This window comes from Cervus elaphus, chromosome 17 (assembly GCF_910594005.1).
Source record: "Cervus elaphus chromosome 17, mCerEla1.1, whole genome shotgun sequence".
NCBI classification, from domain to species: domain Eukaryota; kingdom Metazoa; phylum Chordata; class Mammalia; order Artiodactyla; family Cervidae; genus Cervus; species Cervus elaphus.
The window spans coordinates 42,569,773-42,591,430 of NC_057831.1; the positions used below are offsets into that span (position 1 = coordinate 42,569,773).

At 40.0% G+C, this 21,658-nt stretch overlaps 1 protein-coding gene across 1 annotated transcript in view; it reads left to right on the forward strand.

Moving 5' to 3' along the window:
• LOC122673388 (cytosolic beta-glucosidase-like) overlaps positions 1-21,658 on the forward strand; it is a 121,224-nt gene that overhangs the window by 48,866 nt on the left and 50,700 nt on the right. Inside the window, 2 exon segments of the mRNA XM_043871126.1 lie at positions 10,515-11,311; positions 12,260-12,383. Coding sequence (XP_043727061.1) covers positions 10,515-11,311; positions 12,260-12,383 — 921 coding nt within the window.

Sequence of the window (21,658 nt, forward strand, 5' to 3'; positions counted from 1 at the left end):
AATATTTTTTTTTCTTTAAATTCTCATAGTGCTTTGAGAAACTCTTAGAATATTTCTTACACTCTTCACTCTTGGCATTATTAAATCCCCTGCTTGATTGTGAGCACTTTGTGTTTAATTCAACCTAGGAAATGTATAGTAAGTGTCTACTTTGTGTCAAGGACAGTGCTCCATACTCTTAACAGAAATATGAGAATCCCTGAAACTGTTTACAGGGTGATGGGCAGATATGTCTGCCTTGTTCACCCCTGTGACCTAGTATAGTGCCCTGCAGGGAGGAATTCAGTAAACACTTAACTGAATTAGATCAATAACCATCATAGAGATCACTCTAAGGGTAGTTAGTTAGTTGCACAGTTGTGTCTGACTCTTTGTGATCCCATGGACTATAGCCAACCAGGCTCCTCTGTCCTTGGAATTCTCCAGGCAAGAGTACTGGAGAGGGTTGCCACTGTAGTGGTTGACTTTTATTGGGTGTTTAGTATGTGCCGCTCCCTGTGCCAAGCACTGAATCTGCTTTTGCTGAGTCAATGCTCCTAATAGCCCTGTGAGTGAGGAGGGCTTTCCCTAACAGAGGGAATCATGGTAATCTGGGGTGTAAGGCTGGGCATAAATTTGCCAAGACAGCACATTTAGTTAGAGCTGACTTCAACCTAGTTCTGTCTCATGTTAAAAACGTAAGGTTCCAGAGACATTTACAACATCATGAAACCACTTGTATGCTTGTGCTGGGCTTCCCTGGTGGCCGAGATGGTAAAGAATCTGCCTGCAATGCAGGAGACCTGGGTTCAATCCCTGGGTCGGGACGGTCCCCTGGAGAAGGGAATGGCAACCCACTCTAGTATTCTTGCCTGGAGAATCCCATGGGCAGAGGAACGTGGAAGACTGCAGTCCATGGGGTCGCAAACAGCCGGATATGACTGAGTGCCTAACACCCACACACACACCCACACACACACACGCTTTATGCTAAATTCCCTGATAGTAACACGAGGTGGAGGCACTACATTACTAAAACTCATGCTGCTCTTCTAGCCTATGATTCTAGGAGTTTGGAGTTTTTACTGTTTCCATTTGGGGATAAACAACACCACCACTTTGTAATGTAGGTCCATGATTATTTCTCTGAAATTCTAAAATCCAAAAGTTTCTGAATATTGAATCCTTTTTTACTAAGTTTAATTCTAAAACAAAGTAGGCAACAAAAGCTGACCTGAGTTGATGGCAGAGTTTTAATATCATCTCAGTTCATTTTGCTTAGTGAGAATATTTATCTGTTTTACTGCAGAAATATTAAGGGATGCTGACCCACCCCCATTGGGGATGCTAAACTTAATATATAGTATTTACTGTGTTTCTTTTCTAAAAATCCTCAACTTCTGAAAACATGGCTGCCAGGATTAAAGGATTATGGACCTGTGGCAATACCTCAACATGTCTAGTTACTTAACACCAACTCCAGATACACAGAAGTTCATGGAGCTCCCTGTAGATTAGACATCCAAGATCAGGGCAGCAGAGAAGGTAGAGAGTGTTGGTGGAAGGGGGTTGGAGTCACTGGGGCCACCCAGACAATGTGAGGGATTCACTGGTGCAGTTCTCACGTGGGGATCACATTGTCTCAGCCCTGAGCTTTTTATGTTTGGCACTAGCTTTTGTAAAGCCAAAGCTGATTAATATTACAGACTTTTCCATGAGCAAGAGGGCACTGGAGGTGCTTCCAGTAGGCAGAATTTCAATAAGTGGTTGCTCATTCTTGTGCAGTGATCTGTTGAAGCAGTTGGAACTGTTTTAACTCAGAAAGGCCATCATTTGTTTTTTCTGTTTAAACATTTTCTCAAAGAGCATGTAAAGAATTAGAGAATCCTTGTCACTGTCCTTTCCAAGAAACTCAAGTTTTTGTATTTGACTTCCTATTTTAAAGCTTGATGAGGGGACATTTGGAAACTTGTAAATAAAATCCCATGTCCCCAAACTGGAAGAATATTTTACAAAGTGTTATTATTACATGGCTTTTCTCTTTCAAATGTCAAGTTTTTGAGGCTTAACAAGAAGAGATTGAGCTGGCAACTGAAATCACATATTTCTGTATTTCTCAACTGTTCAAGTGCGTTTTCATATCTGCCACAAATGTAAGTTTCAAGTGATTAGCAAAAGACCCAATTATTGGAAATAGAAAGGAAAAAGGAAAAGGAATGGTTATGCAGAATTTCTTTCACGCTTTGATTTAAAATATTAGCACACTTAGAGGAATGGTAGTTAAGTAAACTAAAGGAGAATTTATTAATCTCCTACTCTGTATTGGACAGCGTGGAAGACTGAATAATACCCCCTCAAAGATGTCCGTGTCTTCATTCTTAGAAACTGAATATATTATCTTACATGATAAAAGGGACTTTATAGATGTGCTTAAGTTAAGGATCTTTAGATGGGGAGATTATCCTGGTTTATCTGGATAGATGTCATCACACAGATCCTTAAAAAAGGTAAGTAAGAGGATCACAGTCAGAGAGAGAAGGTATAAGAACTGAGGCAGAGGTCAGACAGGAGACAAGGAGTTTCAGTGCTGGCTCTGATGATGGAGGAAGGGGTCATGAGCCTCTAGAAGCTGGAAGAGGCAAGGAAATGGTTTCTCTTTGGGAACTCTCAGAAGGAATGAAGCTCTGCTGACATCTTGATTTTAGCTCAGTGAGAACCATTTTGGACATCTGATGCCTAGAACTGTAAGATAATAACTCGGTGTTGGTTTAAGCCACTCAGTTTGTTGTAATTTGTTTCAGCAGCTATAGGAAACTAACACAGAGAGTATGCCAAGAGAAATTGGTGGTTGGGCCTAATGAGGAGTGAACCTCAAGAATTACATGTTTGACACAGGTAGGCACTAGGTCAAAGTTCATTCTTCGTTAAGGCATTTACAGTTTGACTAGAAGAATTCCAGTATAGTTATTTTATGAACTGAGCCATCATCTTTGAAAGTTTCAGCCACATGCTCTTTTAAGGGAATTTTCCCATTTCTTTGTTCTATATGACTCTGCTCCGCTCTTGGCCACAGCTGACTGAACGGGGGAAAAACTTATTTCCCCGTGACATATAAATTTTGTAACTTCATTAGAAAAGATAATCCTGTCCAACTGCCTCCCTGTCTCAGGGATGTTTGGGATTGAGGAGTTGAAGCCTGATTTGGTGGGTGGTTGGCTCTAGGGTTGTGAAGTAGTCTTATCAGATAGGATGCCCATTTTGAGACTATAACAAATTGGCTACATAAAGGAAACTGGTTTTTTGAGCAGGAGAGGGACAGCGTAGATGTGTTGAGGGAAGTTAGGGTAGGAGACATCAGTCTTTTCTGAGAGGTTAAGATTTTCTCAGCTTCCAGCTTTAAGTTCCAGTTGTGATTATTTCCTGTCATCTGGTATCTGATATCTCTCTGTCATTTCAAATAATGCTCACTGCATTCCCTATCAGTCAGCCTCCTACCTCTAATGCCACCTTTACATTTGAGTTAATCTGATTGGGCTTCTTTTCCCTATTTCCAAAAGACCTTTGACTTAAACATGCTTCATATTTTCAAAGATCAAATAAGAAGGAATGGGTTTAATTAAAACAAAGGTGATGATAGTAACTGTGATAGAAGGCTATGAAAGTTTTAATACTTACAATAATCCTGCCCTAAATATCAAGATGTAGAACAGAGTCCATATGACTTCCTGGGGTTTTAGGCTCCCTAGGTTGGTAACTGATGATCATTTAAAAATACATATTTATGGGGACTTCCCTGGCAATCCAGTGGTTAAGACTTCTGCTCTCAATGCAGAGGGTTCAATTCCTGGTTTGGGAACTAAGAACCTATATGCCATGTGACCAAGAAATAAAAAAATAAAGAAACAAAAATACATATTTATGGATAGAATGAGTTACCCTGAATTGTATGCGTTTGGTAAAGCTAGAGAACTCTGACTATTTGTTCTTAATGCTTAAATACTCCTGAGGTGACACTATTACCATTCCTCTTTTAGAGATGAGGAAGTGTGGGTATAGAGAGGCAGTCCTGTGATTTGTCCATGATCCCTTGTCTGAATTGTCTGACTCTGGAGCTCTGCTCTTCAATGCCTCACTCCATTGCATCATGGAAAGGTTTCACTGGAGTACTAAATAAACTGAAAAAACTAGAAGTAAAGTTCTGGGATGATAAATATTAAGTATGCAATGCTTTGTGGCTCTGCCATGTTGATGAGTTAGAAAAAGTTTTACTTAAATTTTTTAAATCTTCAATTCAATTGCACATCATCATGTTGTTTGAATTATATTGATTGCCATCATTAATGATTGCATCATGTTAAATGATGCTTATAAATCATTGATTCCTCCAGAAATAAGAAAAACCATGATATTATGAATCAGATCCAAAGGAGGTGATTATTAAGGTTAGGAAAACAGTATCACTCTGGTTTTGGTTCTGAAACATTAGTGTAAGAAGGGGAATGTCACAGTGGGAACAGCTCAGTCTATCATGAGACAGACTGGCTTTAAATGTTGGCTTTGCTCTCTGAAAACATTGTCACTTGAAGTCTGGAGCTCACTTTCTGAATCTCAGTTTTTTCATAGGTTTATTGAGACTAAAAATGCCTACCTCTTGGACTTAGTGCAGGGATTAAACAAAATGTGTGACATCATGTACGTATAGTATGAATACAAAACACGAAAGCTGATACTACTTTTATATTCAAAGCCAGTGGAAGGCATTGACTATGAAAACCTTAACACAGTCCAATATCAAGATGATTCGATCATACAAATCTTTGGATATTCCATTTTACAAAGGAGGAGATATGGGCTTACAGAGGCCCAGAGATGGAATGGTGGAATGAGCTTTTACAGAGAGAGGAAAGCTTTATAAACTTTGGTGAGTGTATTAGTATTCCATGACTGCTACAACAAATTATTACAAGCTTACTTGCTTAAAATCGCACAAATTTACTACCTTAGAATTATGTGGGTTAGAAGTCTGACACAGGTCTCTCCAGAATAAAAACCTCTGTGCTTACAGGGCTGCATTTCTTTTACAAAGATCTAAGGTAGACTCTGTTTCTTGGTTCATTCAGGTTGTTAGCAGAATTTAGTTTCTTGTGGTTGTAGGACTGGAGTCTCCTTTTCTTTGATGACTGTGAACTGAGAACCGTTCTCAGCCTCTATAGGCCACCTGCATTCTTCAGCTGCTGGTTCCCTTCTTCCATCTTCAAAACCAGCAATAGTTGGCTGAATCCCTCTCAGGCTGCCTCCTCTTGTGCCTCTTTTTTTCTGTTGTTGCATCTTTTTGACCCACTCTTCTGCCATCCTCTTTCACTTCTAAGGACTCACGTGGCAGAGTGGGTCCACCTGAACAATCTAGAAACATCTTCCCAACTCAGGATCCTTAATCAGAATGATATCTGCAAAGTCCCTTTGAAGTAACACAAGAAGTAAAGTAACATAGTCACATGACCTGTGGATTAAAACTTGGACATTTTCTGAGTGGTGTAACTTATTATGTCCACCCAGTGAGTAATGGCATGCAAAAGGGGCTTCCAAGTATGGAGTTGCTATGCATGATCCACATGATGTTCATGCTTGCAAAATAAGTGAGCTGTTGTTAAAAATTACCCATTCTTACAGACAGACAGATAACCCATGACCTTGCATAATTTGGCTTCTGCTTCTGCTGCTTACCTCTCACTATTCTTATTCCCCTTCTGCTGAGCTATACATTCTCCTTATTGTGAGCTTTCAGTTACCAGAAAGAGCCATATTGTTCTAAGAGAATGAATTTACAAATAATGGCCATGCCATATATGATGGTAAAACTCTGACCCTCATAAAAAATCCAGGCAGCCAAACCACAATTTCTGTAGCAGTTGACCCAGAAAAGTCAGAATATGGTCAACAACTGCCCCTTCTTTGTTTTTGCTCCTCTGTCCTCTTCTCTGAACTTAGGACCAATCAGAAAAAGGCAAATTTGCCTCCCAGCCCAATTACCCAAGAGGCCCTGGTTCCATTTAGCCCACGTCCAGCCTCCCTGTGCCAACAGCTTTCAATCAGAAGGTACCTGGATCCTCCCCTCGTTGTTTTTATTGTGAAACTTTCCTGCCTCCCTGATGGCCTTTGAGTATCTGCCAGATGCTAGTGATAATGGCTGGCTCCTTGCTGCAAACTTGGAATAAGCAGACTGTTCACATTTGGGAGGTCTTTGTTTATTTCCATTCTTCTTGTGGCCTTTTGCACATTTGTTTCCTTTTTTTCTCTTCCTGGATCTCTCCTCCTTGCCTTATGTGGGTCATTTGTATCCATCTTTTAAGGATCAGTTTAGATGTCACTCATCACAACAATAACAATAATAATCATTATTAGAATCATAGTTAACTGTGCCAAGAACTGTTTGAAGCATGTTCAATTTATCAGTTCATTAGGTTTCTATTATTGCCTACATTTTACAGACAAGAAAAGATAACCCGGAGAGATAAAGTAACTCTCCTGAGGTAACTGAACTAATAGGTGAAGGTTTTGGGATAGAACTTAGGTAACCTGTCACCATAGTTCACTTTTGAGACCATGCTGCTACTCTGCTTTCAGAGTAGATTTTCATATGCCCTCATTTTGGGATGGGGACTTACCTTTAATAATAATACTGTATGATAATTATTTATGAATTTATTTGTAGTCCCTACTAACATTTAAGGGGCTTCCCTGGTGGCTCAGTGAGTAAAGAATCTCCCTGCAATGCAGAAGGCACAGGAGATGCAGGTTTTATCCCTGGGTTGGGAAGATCCCTGGAGAAGCAAATGGCAACCCACTCCCGTATTCTTGCCTGGGAAATCCCACGGAGAAAAGGAGCCTTGGCAGGCTACAGTCCAAAGAGTCATAAAAGGTCGGGCACTACTGAGCAACTAAGCATGCCTGGTTACTATTATAATTAAAGTTTTCTTAGTACAAGGAGAGTGTTTATAATGTTTGTAATCAAGCATATAGTAGTGTCTCTCTAAATGCGTATTTGAGGAATGAACAAATTAATGATTGAATAAATGAAATGTACACAAATGTCTCAATTATTATGTAAAATTGGAAGATAATAACCTTAAAAAGAGATAAAGGGACCCTGCTTCTATGCAAACTTTGAATGCAACACGAGTCTGCATATGAATTTACAATTATTATTCAGGAAATCATCTCTCAAAGCAGGAATGCTTCTCTCCTCTTTGCTTTGTTTCTTTCCAAACTCTTATTTTTTTTAATTAAAAGTTTTTTTTTTTAATTGTTTTAAGTATTTACTGGAGTGCAAGTGTGAAAACATTAGTTGCTCAGTCGTGTGTGACTCTTTGTGACCCCATGGACTGTAGCCCAACAGGCTCCTCTGTCCATTGGTATTCTCCAGGCAAGTATGCGGGAGTAGGTAGCCTTCTCCAGGGGGTCTTCGCAACCCAGTCATTGAACCTGGATCTCCTGCGTTGCAGGCACAGTCATCAGGAAACAGTTGCCTTGCAATGCTTTCTTGGTTTGAACTGTGCAGGAAGGTGAATCAGCTATACGTATACATATATCTCCTCTTTTCCCCTCCATACTCTTCGACATAATCATGTGCTGTACTGTGCTTAGTCACTCAGTCATGTCTGACTCTTTGTGACCCCGTGGACTGTAGCCCACCAGTCTCCTCTGTGCATGGAATTCTCCAGGCAAGAATCCTGGAGTGGGTTGCCATTCTCTTCTCCAGGGGATCCTCCCAACCCAAGGATCGAACCTGGATGTCCTGCATTGCAGCCAGATTCCTTACCATCTGAGCCAACAGGGAAGCCCAGGTATTCCTATGAATTACGTCAGGAATTTGGAGCAAACTCTCCAGTGGAAAGTTCTTTAATGTGTCAAGCCCCTAGCTTTCTGTCTTTGTAACTCACACCCTGGGACTGATGTAGAGCCCTTGTCCATGCTCAGTGAGTCTCTTTTCTTAGACTGGTAAGACTGACCTGTCTGGAGAAGCACTAAGGCAGTCATTGTGTTCAACTTCTTGACTTTATGTTGAATATTGTTGAAATCTATTCATTCACTCAAGAGCTATTTATTGGGTCTCTACTAGGTTTCTGCTATTGTCCCAGGATTTGGGGGACCCAGAGGTAAATTAGACAAGGCTCATGACCTAACCAAAGCAGAATATATTAAGAAGAGGTGGCAAGAATACACAGGAGAACTATACAAAAAAGATTTTAACGACCCAGATAATGATGGGTCATATGATCACATAATAGTGTGACCACTCACCTAGAGCCAGACATCTTGGAGTGCTAAGTCAAGTGGGCCTTAGGAAGCATCACTACCAACAAAGCTAGTGGAGGAGATGGAATTCCAGCCAAGCTATTTCAAATCCTAAAAAATGATGCTGTTAAAGTGCTGTAGTCAATGGGCCAGCAAATTTGGAAAACATAGCAGTGGCCACAGGACTGGGAAAGGTGTTTTTATTCCAGCCCCAAAGAAAGGCAATGCCAAAGAATGTTCGAAATATCATACAATTGCACTCATTTCACATGGTAGCAAAGTAATGCTCAAAAATTTTCCAAGCTAGGCTTCAATAGTGTGTGAACTGAGAATTTGCAGATGTTCAAGCTGGATTTAGAAAAGGTAGAGGGACCAGATATCAAATTGCCAACATCTGTTGGATCATTGAAAAAGCAAGAGAGTTCCAGAAAAACATCTACTTTTGCTTCGTTGACTATGCTAAAGCCTTTGACTATGTGGATCACAACAACCTGTGGAAAATTCTTCAAGTGACGGGAATGCCAGACCACCTTACCTGTTTCCTGAGAAACCTGTATGCAGATCAAGAAACAACAGTTAGAACAGGACATGGAACAATGGCCTGGTTCAAAATTGGGAAAGGAGTATGTCAAGGCTGTTTATTGTAACCCTACTTATTTAACTTTAATGCAGAGTACATCATGTGAAATGCTGGGCTGTAAAGCACAAGCCAGAATCAAGATTGCTGGGAGAAGTATCAATAACCTTAGATATGCAGATGACACTGCTTTTATGGCAGAAAGCTAAGAGGAAATAAAGAGCCTCTTGATGAAAGTGAAAGAGAAGAGGAGAAAGCTAGTTTAAAACTCAACATTCAAAAAAATGAAGATCACAGCATCTGGTCCTATTGCTTCATGGCAAATAGATGGGGAAACAATGGAAACAGTGACAGACTTTATTTTTTTGGGCTCCAAAATAACTGCAGATGGTGACTGCAGTCATGAAATTAAAAGACGCTTGCTCCTTGGAAGAAAAACTATGACCAACCTAGACAGCGTATTAAAAAGCAGAGACATCACTTTGCCGACTAAGGCTCATCTAGTCAAAACTATGGCTTTTCCAGTAGTCATGTATGGATGTGAGAGTTGGACCATAAAGAAGGTTGAGTACCACTGAAGAATTGATGCTTTCAAACAGTGGTGTTGGAGAAGACTCTTGAGAGTCCCTTGTACTGCAAGGAGATCAAACCAGTCAATCCTAAAGGAAATCAATCCTGAATATTCATTTTAAGGAGTGAGACTGGAGCTGAAGCCCCAATACTTTGGCCACCTGATGCAAAGAGCTGACTCATTGGAATAGACTCTGATGCTGGGAAAGATTGAAGGTAGAAGGAGAAGGGGATGACAGAGGATGAGATGGTTGGATGGTATCACAGACTTGATGGACAAGAGTTTGAGCAAGCTCCAGGAGATGGTGAAGGACATGGAAGCCTGGCGTGCTGCAGTCCATGTGGTGGCAAAGAGTTGGACACGACTGAGCAACTGAACAACAACAATAACAACAATTCTAGTGGAATTGAGTGACAAGTCAAACATGCAAACAAGCAAAGAAAATAATTTTTTTAAAAATATGAACATGTAAATTTAAAATTTTAATTGAAGTATAATTGAGTTACAATGCAATGTTAGTTTCAGATGTATGGCAAAGTGATTCAGTTACATATACATATATATGTATATTATATATATGTGTTATGTATATTTATAAGAATATATATATGTGTGTTATATATATATATATAAGAATATATATATTCTTTTTCATACTCTTTTTCCTTAGAGACTATTGTTCCCTGGACTATACAGTAGGTCCTTTTTGGTTATCTATTTTATATAGAGTAGTATGTATATGTTAATACCAAACTCCAAATTTATCCCCCTACCCAACAAATAAAATAATTAAAAAATAATAATTTCAGGAAGTGTCCCATTGGCACAAAGTGATAGCAACCTGTCCAAATGAATCCCTTTCAGAATGTAACAGCTTCCATAATTGTGTCACCCCATCACATTCTCTTGTCTCTGATCAGCCAGTCTTCCTTGGACTTCATGTTTCCTTCCAAATGGTAGGAAGTTATAAACCTTATTTTGGATTAAAGTTTTTTAGGAAATTATTATTCCCGATCCTCTCCCAATCCTTATTTATTGTCAGCATAATGAAGATGACTTTTCTTCTCATACTTTCTTTTATTTTTCTTCTAGGAATTGACTATTATAACAAGATCATTGATGATTTGTTAACAAATGGGGTTACACCCATCGTGACCCTCTACCACTTTGATTTGCCTCAGGCCTTGGAAGACCAAGGAGGTTGGCTCTCAGAGGTGATCATCGAATCCTTCGACAAATATGCTCGGTTTTGCTTCAGTACATTTGGGGATCGAGTCAAGCAGTGGATCACCATAAATGAGCCTAATATTTTTGCCGTGATGGCATATGAATTTGGTGTATTTCCTCCTGGTGTGCCTCACGTTGGAACTAAAGCTTATCAGGCAGCTCATAATTTGATTAAAGCGCATGCCAGATCCTGGCACAGCTATGACTCCTTATTCCGAAAAGAGCAGAAGGGCATGATATCGCTATCAGTTTTTGCTGGCTGGGCGGAACCAGCAGACCCCTCCTCAGTGTCTGACCAGGAAGCAGTTAAAAGGGCCATGGCATTCCAGTTGGACTTCTTTGCTAAACCCATATTTATTGATGGCGATTATCCTGAAGTTGTCAAGTCTCAGGTTGCCCTCATGAGTAAAAAGCAGGGCTATTCATCGTCACGGCTTCCAGAATTTACAGAAGAAGAGAAGAGGATGATCAAAGGCACTGCTGATTTCTTTGCTGTGCAGTATTACACAACTCGCTTAGTCATGAACCAGGAGAACAAGAAAGGAGAGCTGGGCTTACTACAGGATGTGGAGGTTGAAGTTTTTCCAGACCCATCTTGGAGAAGTTTGAATTGGGTCTGTGTGGTGCCGTGGGGAATACGTAAGCTACTGAAATACATTAAGGTAAATGCAGTATTTGTTTGCATCCATGTGTACCCAAACCTGGAAAGATGGGAAGATGGGCATGTATCTATGTGTATAAAGACCTGAAAAATGAATGCTTTAGGCAACAGCATATACATTTGTTGGCCTGGGAAGAGGTGATTAGGGTTTAAGTCAATGAGGGATAATTAGCTGATAGTAGTGTTAGTTGCTCAGTTGTGTCCAACTCTGTGACCCCATGGACTGTAGCCTGCCGGGCTCCTCTGTCCATGGGATTCTCCAGGCAAGAATACTGGAGTGGGGTTGCCATTCCCTTCTCCAGGGATTCTTCCTGACCCAGGGATCAAACCTGGGTCTCCTGCATTACAGGCAGATTCTTTACCGTCTGAGCCACCAGGGATAAAGGGCTTCAAAGCCATGATTAAACTTAGGATTTGCTGTTAAATTCAGTTGTAGCTACAGTAGTACCTTGGACATGTTTTTCAGGCTGGGGTCACAATTGAGTTACTAAAAGGCATAATAGGGGTTTGAAATAGCTGGATCCTTTTTGGGTCTCTGTTACACTGGATGGCATCTAGGTAGCTGAAATGAAAGTTTTAAGTTATCAGTTTTTTAGGATTCCTGCTATTGGGAGGATAAAGAATATAGCTGCTGGGGAGAGGGGGACTAAGGGGTTAAGGAGCAATGACAATCAGCAGATGCTGATGGAAGAAAGATATTTCTGTCTTCTCATTATAACAAGAGTCATTTGACTGTCTTCATGGATATTTGCACAGTTTTTCTTTTCCATTGTTAGTTATAAAAGGTCAGTGCGCGGAAAATTAAGTTAATAGGGTCAGTGCAATTTGATGAAAACTAGTTTTGGGGTTGTAGCTTAGAGAAGATAGAGGGTAATGCACCTGATTTTATGAGATTTTTTTTTTTTTTTACACATCTGTTTGGAATAAAACTTCTGCTTTCTCGTTCCAGGATACGTATAATAACCCTGTAATTTACATCACTGAGAATGGGTTTCCCCAGGGTGACCCCACATCTTTTGATGACACTCAGCGCTGGGAGTATTTCAGACAGACATTTCAGGAGCTGTTCAAAGGTACCATTTGAAATGATGAAAGATCAATTGTGCAAACTTAATATGATTTTCCCATGTGCCTATTTGCATTCAGCAAAGACCAATGATGTTGAAAGCTGAAATTCATGTAAATCAGTGTAAAGCTATGTAATTAACAGAGGGGGAAGAAAAAAGTATTTAGGAAAGAGGAAGGTGAGAATTTTGGCCTAGCTTCAACCTGCTGAAATTTAATCAAGTAAAAAGCGACAGTCTTCAGCTTTTTGTGACTCCTGGGTGAAGGTGACATGGATAGGAGTGGTGGCTGTTGGGGAGAGAGCCTTAGTTATTACACATAGATCGGCGCTGACCAACTAGAGCATGCTTATTGGCATAGTTTAATATCCTAACTATCAAGAAATGAATTGGCAGAATTCTTAAAGGACCAAAATCAAGCATTTGTGTAATAAACTTTCAAGTGGTATGTGTCTTCAATCAATGCATATTTCATTTAAAGTGTAACCAAACAGCAGACATTTTTTTTTTTTTTGCCATATAGAATCTGTGAATTTTATTTCAAGACAATATTGTTATTCTGGTAACTCCTTTTACCCAATGGAATTCTTTTCATATTTGAAAACAAATGTGAAGGAATAATCTTTAACTGGTAACACCCATTTCTGCCTTAGTTAATTTCTCCCTTTTAGCTTCCACTTGGAACACTGTTGCTTCATAAATTTAATTTCTCCTCCCTATAAAGAAATCATATCATAGCAACAAAATTCAATGAAAATGAGACTTTCAATTTCCTTTTTTTTTTTAAACCATGATAGGCAGTTATTTCTCCTCACTCTGTTTGAGTGAGTCCTGGAATTATTCTTTCCAAACTAAATCAGTAATATACTGGAATCAGTGAGAAGGAATTCTGGAAAGTGACACAAAGTGGTTTCTTTCCAAAACCTCAAATATATTGACTCAATTCCTCACCCAGCCCTGGGGTTTATTGACAGAGGGCAATTGGATTTCTACAATTTTACACAAGCAAAATCATTCTTTTGTGTTACACACAAAAAAGATTCATCCTCTGTGTGGGAATTCACCTTCTGATAAGAAAAGGAAATCTCTAGTTTTCTGAGATTCTTCCCCACTTCTCCCTATAAATGACCCTGCTGCTGCTATTTAATCATTAAGTCATGTCTGACTCTTTGCGACCCCATGGACTATAGCACGCCAAGTTCCTCTGTTCATGGGATTTCCCAGGCAAGAATACTGGAGTGGGTTATAAATGACCCTGCTCATAGCTAATACACCAATGTTCCCAACTTCACCTCAAGAGACGAGTAGGCTAGTTATGATCATCAGATTTATGGATACCCTAGGGACGACAAAGAACTTGTTCAACACTGTTCTGTGTATTTTAGGGAAAAAAGAGAAAAAGTAGAAATTGTCTTTCTTCATTCCCATCTTGGTGCTCTGTTTAGTGCTAACACGTAAGGACATTTCTTTGTTCTCTGAAGTCATTTTTAGTTGTTTCTACAGTGCCTTAGATCTTTAACACTAAAAACTCACTGGTGGACCCTCAAACTAAGATAACTTAAAGACAGAACAGTAACTGAAGGCAAGAGAAGAAAATGTGAGAAGATTTGGGTTTGTGAGGGATAGGAGAGAAGATAAGGTTAGGAACAAAATCCTGCTTTCGAACTTATTGAATTCCTATTGTATTGTTGAATTAATGGAAAAAGTATGAACCTAAACTGTTAATTATTCACAGCATCTACATTCTCTTCTGATTCTTAACATTATGATTTCTATTATTTGCAAGTAACAAATAATATTGTATTTTTTGAAAATGTAGTTTTTAAAAATGTATAGAAATCTACACATTGACCAAAAACACTATATTAAGTGTATCTATTCTGGATTGGATATAGTGATAGCTATTTTTCATATGTTGTTGTAGTGAACACCAGTTCTCTCTTCTGCAGTGAAACTCTTTTCCAATAACTAGTCCCTTTTCTTTCTGGGAAATACCCACCTTGCCCCTGTTCTTAGACTTACCACAGGGATAGCTATGTAAGCAGAATAAATGACTGCTCTTTGTCAACAGATAATTGATTGATCTAGATGTAGGCACATGGCGTGAGGTGGATCAATCCCAATTCTTCCCTGGGATTTAGAAATTTGGACCAATCAGTTTGCTTGTCTCATAGCATGGATTGACAAGGTGATGGAACTTTGTGGGCTATTGGTGGCTATGCTTTTCCATGTAAAGCTTAGGGGTAGTGAGAAGGTGGGTGGGGAACAGCTACCAGCGCACCCAGGGAAATGGAGACAAGAAGCCAGGGAGAGATCAGGGGGACAGTTGTGCTTCTGATTCCAGTTTTTCTCAGACTCAGCTGCAAACATGTTTTTGAGAGACATTACTTTTACTTATAATTAAGTGCTCTTTCTGGTTCACCTGATTCTGATTGGATTTCTATCACTTGGAACAAAAAGGGTCTTAATTGATGCCATCACATTATTTTATTTTCAAGACATTGAGATGAGGTCATTGCTCCTATCTTACAGATGAGAAAACTGAGTTTCAAAGAGGCTAAGTCATTTGCTTGAGATCAAAAAGTTATAAGTAATATTTGCTGGAACAAGGCAGAATGTGTAAAGTATTGTTATTACTGCCACTACTTTGGTGTTTGATAGGATTTGAGTCCAGGGCTTTCTGACTGAGAGCACTTGGTTGTCCCACCACACTTCTAGAAACTTTGCCTCACCATTGGGTGCCCTGGGCTTGCGTAAATTCTTTGAAAGCGTTTCAAGCTGCCTTGGCAGGAGCCTATGACCTTGGACAGAGCTCAGATGCCCCATATCCTGCCTCTCATCAGAGGAAGGGAGCTGAAGCAACTGATCAATTTCCTGAGACTCCTCCAAGGTAATGCCAATGATCTTGACTGGTGAGCACTTTACTGGGAAGAACCACCCTGTGAGCGATTAAAAGCAATAACAAGCCGAGGAAGGTATTTGTGGGAAGCACGGCAGGTGAGAGGCCGCCAGAACCCAGGGAGTCAGATGGATGATGGTTTTGTGATTCTCAGGAACAAAGCCTTCCCTCCCACATCATGCATATGGACAGGCACATAATGACACTGTAGTTGGATCAATGGCGTCTGCCTGAAGGCCTTACTAATCTCCTCAGGTAAAATCCCACAGCAATTAATTGAGCTGTAAAAAGAAAGCTAATGTTTCTATTTCCTTATGAGAAAAGGAGAAAAAAAAAAAAAGAGGAAAATGTCATTTCAGGAAAAAAAAGGGAGAAATCAGCAAATGCCTTTTTAATCACTGCATTATTTAAATGCCTTTAAACAGGTTTTGTTTTAATTAATGTAGCTATGGATAGGAGAAAAGCAACACAGTGGAGACACAAGAACTTGAAATAATATATAACTGGGCTTGTATTCCAGCTCCAGTTATTCAACTAGGGACACATGATTCACCCTCCCAAACTCACAGTTTGTTCCTCTATAAAAATGGGGTAACGCTTTCCCTGGCAGAGTTGTAAAAATTTCATTTAATAAGCTATTGTGCTAAACACCCCAAGCAATTGCCTGGCACATAGTAAGCCCTCAACCAATGGTAGTAACTGTTATCATTGCCAAATGTGCACTTTTAAGAATATATCTATCACCGCAAGTTATTTTTCTTATTATTTAAAAAATAGAATCCCAGGACATTAAAAAAAAAATTTCTATCCCTCTTCATGTCTCTAAGTTATGACAGAACGTCCCCTGCCATGTCTGCAATTTTTCCATCATTTTTTTCTGGGAAACTTCCTAATGAATGCTGGTAGCATTGGCCCTCTGGCTATTTACGATTGAATCCTATGGAGGACCTAGCAGCCAGGACTTCCCTCCATTCATTACTTCATTTGGAGAGGTTGCCATATTAAGTGAAATATCAAATAATTGGCAGCAGAAACAACTATCAAATAACTGGGTAGCTGGAATTGTTCGGTCACAGGGATTTTTGTAAATACTCAAGAAGCAGTGATCTTCAAAGCGTTAGGCTTTTCTCACATGATTTGAATCTTTATTATATTCATAAAATTTACACCAGTCTTGGCTGCTCTGGTGCCAGCAGGCAAGTTTAAGTCTATATATTGTGGTTGTTCAGTTACTCAGTTGTGTCTTTGTGACTCTTTGTGACCCCATGGACTGCAGCACGCCAGCCTTCCATGTCCTTCACTATCTCCCAGAGTTTGCTCAGACTCATGTCCATTGAGTCAGTGATGCCATCCAACTATCTCATCCTCTGTTGTACCCTTCTCTTCCTGCCTTCAATCTTTCCCATCAGGGTCTTTTCCAGTGAGTTGGCTGTTTGCATCAGGTGGCCAAAGTATTAGAGCTTCAGCTTCAGCACCAATCCTTCCAGTGAATATTCAGGGTTAATTTCCTTTAGGATTGACTAGTTTGATCTCCTTGCTGTCCAACGGACTCTCAAGAGTCTTCTCCAACACCATAGTTCGAAAGCATCAATTCTTCTGCGGCACTCAGCTTTCTTTATGGTCCAACTGTCACATTTATACCTGACTACTGGAAAAATCATAGCTTTGACTATATGGACCTTTATTGGCAAAGTGATATCTCTGATTTTTAATACATTGTCTAGGTTTGTCATAGCTTTTTTCCTAAGGAGCAAGTGTCTTTTAATTTCTTATATATAAAGTCTACATATAAGCACATGTAAATGAAAGTGAAAGTCCCTCAGTCGTGTCCGACTCTTTGTGACCCCATGGACCATACAGTCCATGGAATTCTCCAGGCCAGAATATTGGAGTGGGTAGCATTTGCCTTCTCCAGGGGATTTTCCTAACCCAGGGACTGAACCCAGGTCTCCTGCCTTGCAGGCAGATTCTTTACCAACTCAGCCACAAGGGAAGCCCAAGAACACATAAAGGGATACCTTAATAATCTAGATGTTGAGGAGGTAAGAAAGTGTGAGAAACCAGGCAAGTTATTCTCAGTGGGTGATACTTGACCCATGACGTAAACTCTCGTAAAAGCAGATTTCAGTTGGGTTCAACCTGTTCCTCACACCTACTGAACACGTGTCTCCCCGTGGTGTGGCTCTCAGTCTTTCCTCAACTGAAATGTCATGGTCTTCACCTTCTTCCTGACCCAATCCTGTTGTTTGGAGAAGAAGAGCTAGCTTGAAGTCAGGCAAGATACAGGTTTGAAACTTGGTTCTTCCACTTCATGTTCAGTGATTTTGGGGGGAATTCTTAAACAAACAACACTTCAGTCATTTAATCTTTAAACGGGGATAATAAAAATATCTGTTTTCTAAAGCATGGTGAAAAATGAACACGATAATGCTTATAAAGCCTAAATACAGAGTCTGGCATGTTATGAAAGATTCCATAAATGACAGTTAATTTTGGGAGGGGGATATCTCTGAACCCTTTGAGAGTTGGAGCTGTGTCTTTTTTATAATTATATCTTCAGCCCCGAGCACTGTTTCTGTCATGAAGTAGCTTTCTACACATGTTTGTCGAATTTGGTTGTGTCTTTCAGAGAAGAGATAGTCAATGGATAATGAGAAATAAATGATGAAATGAAATGATTGGGAACTGTATTTCCTTTTCTTAAAGAAATATACCCCACATGGGAAAAAAAAAAAAAACGCAGCCTTCTGGAAAGTTTCTGAGCCAGCCCAACTTTCCAGTGAGATCCATGCCTGAGTTAGCACAGCGGTAGATGATTGCAGAGAAGGTTTGTTAATGACCAGCTTTAGGCTTTTAATGACAAAACCCCTCAGCAAGATGTCATCGAAGTTATTGAAGACTTCACTGAAAGTGTTGAAGCTGATGCATTGTAACAAGAAGGTTATAAATCTTGCAGCTTGGCTATACCACTAAGATAGGATGCTGAGCTCAGAATCACCCTGCTGTTGTCTGTCAGCATTCTCCCTCCCTTCCAGTGGAGATCCGGGAAGGGAGAAATACATCCATTTCCTAAAGTGGTGCAGACCTGGCAGCCACCTGCCTATGTCAATTTCAGATTGCAGAGGCCCATTTAACTGGACAAAATGTGTTAAGCACCTGTGTTTTTCTAAATGTGTGTTAGAAAATATCCTAAGAATTAAGGAAAAGGCTCAAAGTTTGACACATTGACCTTTTGGAAAAACGAACCAATTAAAAATCCATTGCAAGCTCAGAATAGAGACTCAATTACCTGAATGTAGAGTCCCACTCCATGTTTATTGTTTTGTTGCTTCTCAAGATAAACCTTTGTCAACTCAGCCCCATGGAGCAGTTCATCTCATAGCTCATGGAGAACTCACAGCTTTGGGTACGTGGAGGCTGGGATGTCAGATGCACCTGATACTGTTGCTCCCTGCAGGACTGAATGGAGCCTGTGAAGAGGAGTCAAGGTCAGAATAGAGAAGGAAGAACGAGATTCAAAGGCTGTTCAAGCATGCTAGTGCATAGACTTGTGGAATTTGAAAAGTCATGAAGAAAACAATTTCCAATGTATTTGTATCCCACCAACCTACAAGGCTACAGGGCTTCCCTGGTGGGGCTCAGCGGTAAAAAATCTGCCTGCAATGCAGAAGATGCAGGTTTGCTACTTGGACTGGGAAGATCCCCTGGAGAAGGAAATGACAACCCACTCCAGTGTTCTTGCCTGGAAAATCCCATGGACAAAGGAGCCTGGAGGGCTGCAGTCCATGGGATTTCAAGAGTTGGATATGACTTAACGACTAAACCACCACAAACCTACATACTCAGACCACACATCAACTCAGACAACCAGAGATTATAGAGTAAACTTTGAAGAGAAACATGGCAGATGATTGTCCTATTGCTTCTCCCCTACTTCTGCTCAGTAGCATGCTTGTCATCCCTCTCCCACATGAAGGGTAGAAAAGTAGGAAGTCTGCAGAGTCTGAAGAGAGAAGGCTAAGTCTTGTGTTCTAGGGGTGTGCCTTTGGGGAAGTCCTCATTAGGACTCTCTGAATGTCAGCCTCCTCATCTGTTCAATGAGACTGATGCTAACTGCCATTCTGCCTAACCCAAAGTCAGTTGTAAAAATAAATTTATGTATTCGTATGCCCAGAACACCTGAAAATGTTAGATATTAGTTTCATATTTGATATAGTTACTTTATACCTTTAAGGATATCAACCACTCTGGCCAAAATACACAATCTGGACCTTAGTGCTCTCCACTGCAAAGGGGAGGTTTGGTGCTCATTATCCGGATCCTGTCTCAGAATTTATGGTTTTTATTTTCTTTCATGTTTCTGAAGGGCTATGATAGTGGGATCAGTTTAGGGGTTTGAGAGAATGTGTTCTATGACCAAGTGACTGGTGTGGTGCTTGGCAGAGTTCAAAATCACTCACACACACACACACACACACACACACTGCCGTTGTTGAGCTACTTCATCAGACTTAACCCAAGTGAGGCCACAATGATATGATGAGGTACATACATGACTTAGCAGGCACACCCTCTTTGAGACATAGAGCCTGGTGCATCTGCTTCCTGGGAGCAGGTTTCAAGGAGTTTCCCTGTGAGCAGCAGCTCAGTCACACATCAGAGAATCTGCCCTTGTGCTTCCTGATTAGAAACCATTCTTTATCTTCTATTTCCATAGCATTCTCTGCCCCTACAGAGAAGTCCCTTGGACTTCTTTTTAATTCAGTTCCAACTGCTTCAAGGGGATGATTACTTAAGGTCCTCCACTGCCATACCCTGTGAAATTTATACTACTATACAGTCTTTAAAAATTTTTATTTAGATGATTCTAAACTCACCCTCCATTGTCAGGGCAGTCTGTCCAGTAGTTTTTGTATTGAGGTAGCAGCAAACAAGTGCAGTTACATTTTTATAACTGTAAAAGATCTGTAAAATATAATTTGTCTGAAGAAGACTTATATTTCCAATATAAGGAATAGAGTCAACAGAATCTCAAAAGGGGGGCAAAAGGAAGGATTTGGTAATACTTTTAAAATGAAAACCCAGTGGCTCAAGCAGTAAAGAATCTGCTGGCAATGCAGGAGACACAGGAGATGTGGATTCTATCCCTGAGTTGGGAAGATCCTCTGGAGTGGGATATGGCAAGCCGCTCTAGTGTTCTTGCCTGGAGAATCCTGTGGACAGAGGAGTCTGGCGGGCTACTACGGTCTATAGGGTCTCAGAGTCAGACATGACTGATCACACACTTGCTTTAAATGAAACATAATTGAGATATAACATTGTTTAAGGTGTCTACCACGTTGATTTGATATTTATATATTATAGTATCATTACAACCTTAGTGTTAGCTAACACCTCTATTATGTTACAGAATTATCATTTTCTTTTTTTTGGTAGTAGAAACGATTAAGATCTAGTCTCTTAACTTTAAGGTTTATAATACTGTATTGTTGACTATGGCCATTATACTGTGCATTAGTTCCTCAGAACTTATTTATCTTTTAGTTCGCAGTTTGTACCCTTAAACAACATCTCTCTTAACTCCCAAACTCTGGTAACCACCAATCTACTCTTTGTTTTTACAAGTTTGGCTTTTTAGATTCCATAAAAAAGTGATTTTATACAATATTTGTATTTTTCTAACTTTTCACTTAGCATAATGCCCTCAAATTCCATCCATGTTGTTACAAATGGCAGGATTTCTTTTCTTTCTTCTCATAGTTCATTGTGTATGTGTGTGCATGTGTGTGTGTGTATACCACAACTTCACTGTTATTCATTCATCTGTTGATCAATTTTTGATGGACATTTAGGTTGTTTCCATATCTTGGTTATTGTGAATAATGCTGCAACAAATGAATAAACATAGGAGTTCGTATATCTCTTGGCTGTTGTCAAGAAAACAAGAGATAAGTATTGGGGAGGATGTGGGGATAAGAGAACTCTTGTACACTGTTGGTAGGAATGTAAATTGATTCAGCCACCATGGAAAACAGTCGGGAGGTTCCTGAAAAAGTTAAAAATAGAACTTCCATATGATCCAGCAAAATCCACTTCAGAGTATATATCCAAAGGGAACAGAAATGAGTTTGAAGAGATGATGATTATTTTCATCTGTTCAGGGAGAGAGCAATGCTGAAATATCCAGGTGCTCAGCAGGGTCTTGGAAGTGGGAGAAGGTGCAAGTCTTAGGTTTTTCCCGGGGGCCCAGGTGATGTGGGGCTCCATGTGTCTGCCTGCATTAGCTCTTGTTTCCTGATCTGCAAAATAACCTGATTACCACCTGGCTTCTTAGTTATCTAAAAACTTACTTTGGAACATGGTAAGTAATTTCTTGGTGTGACTG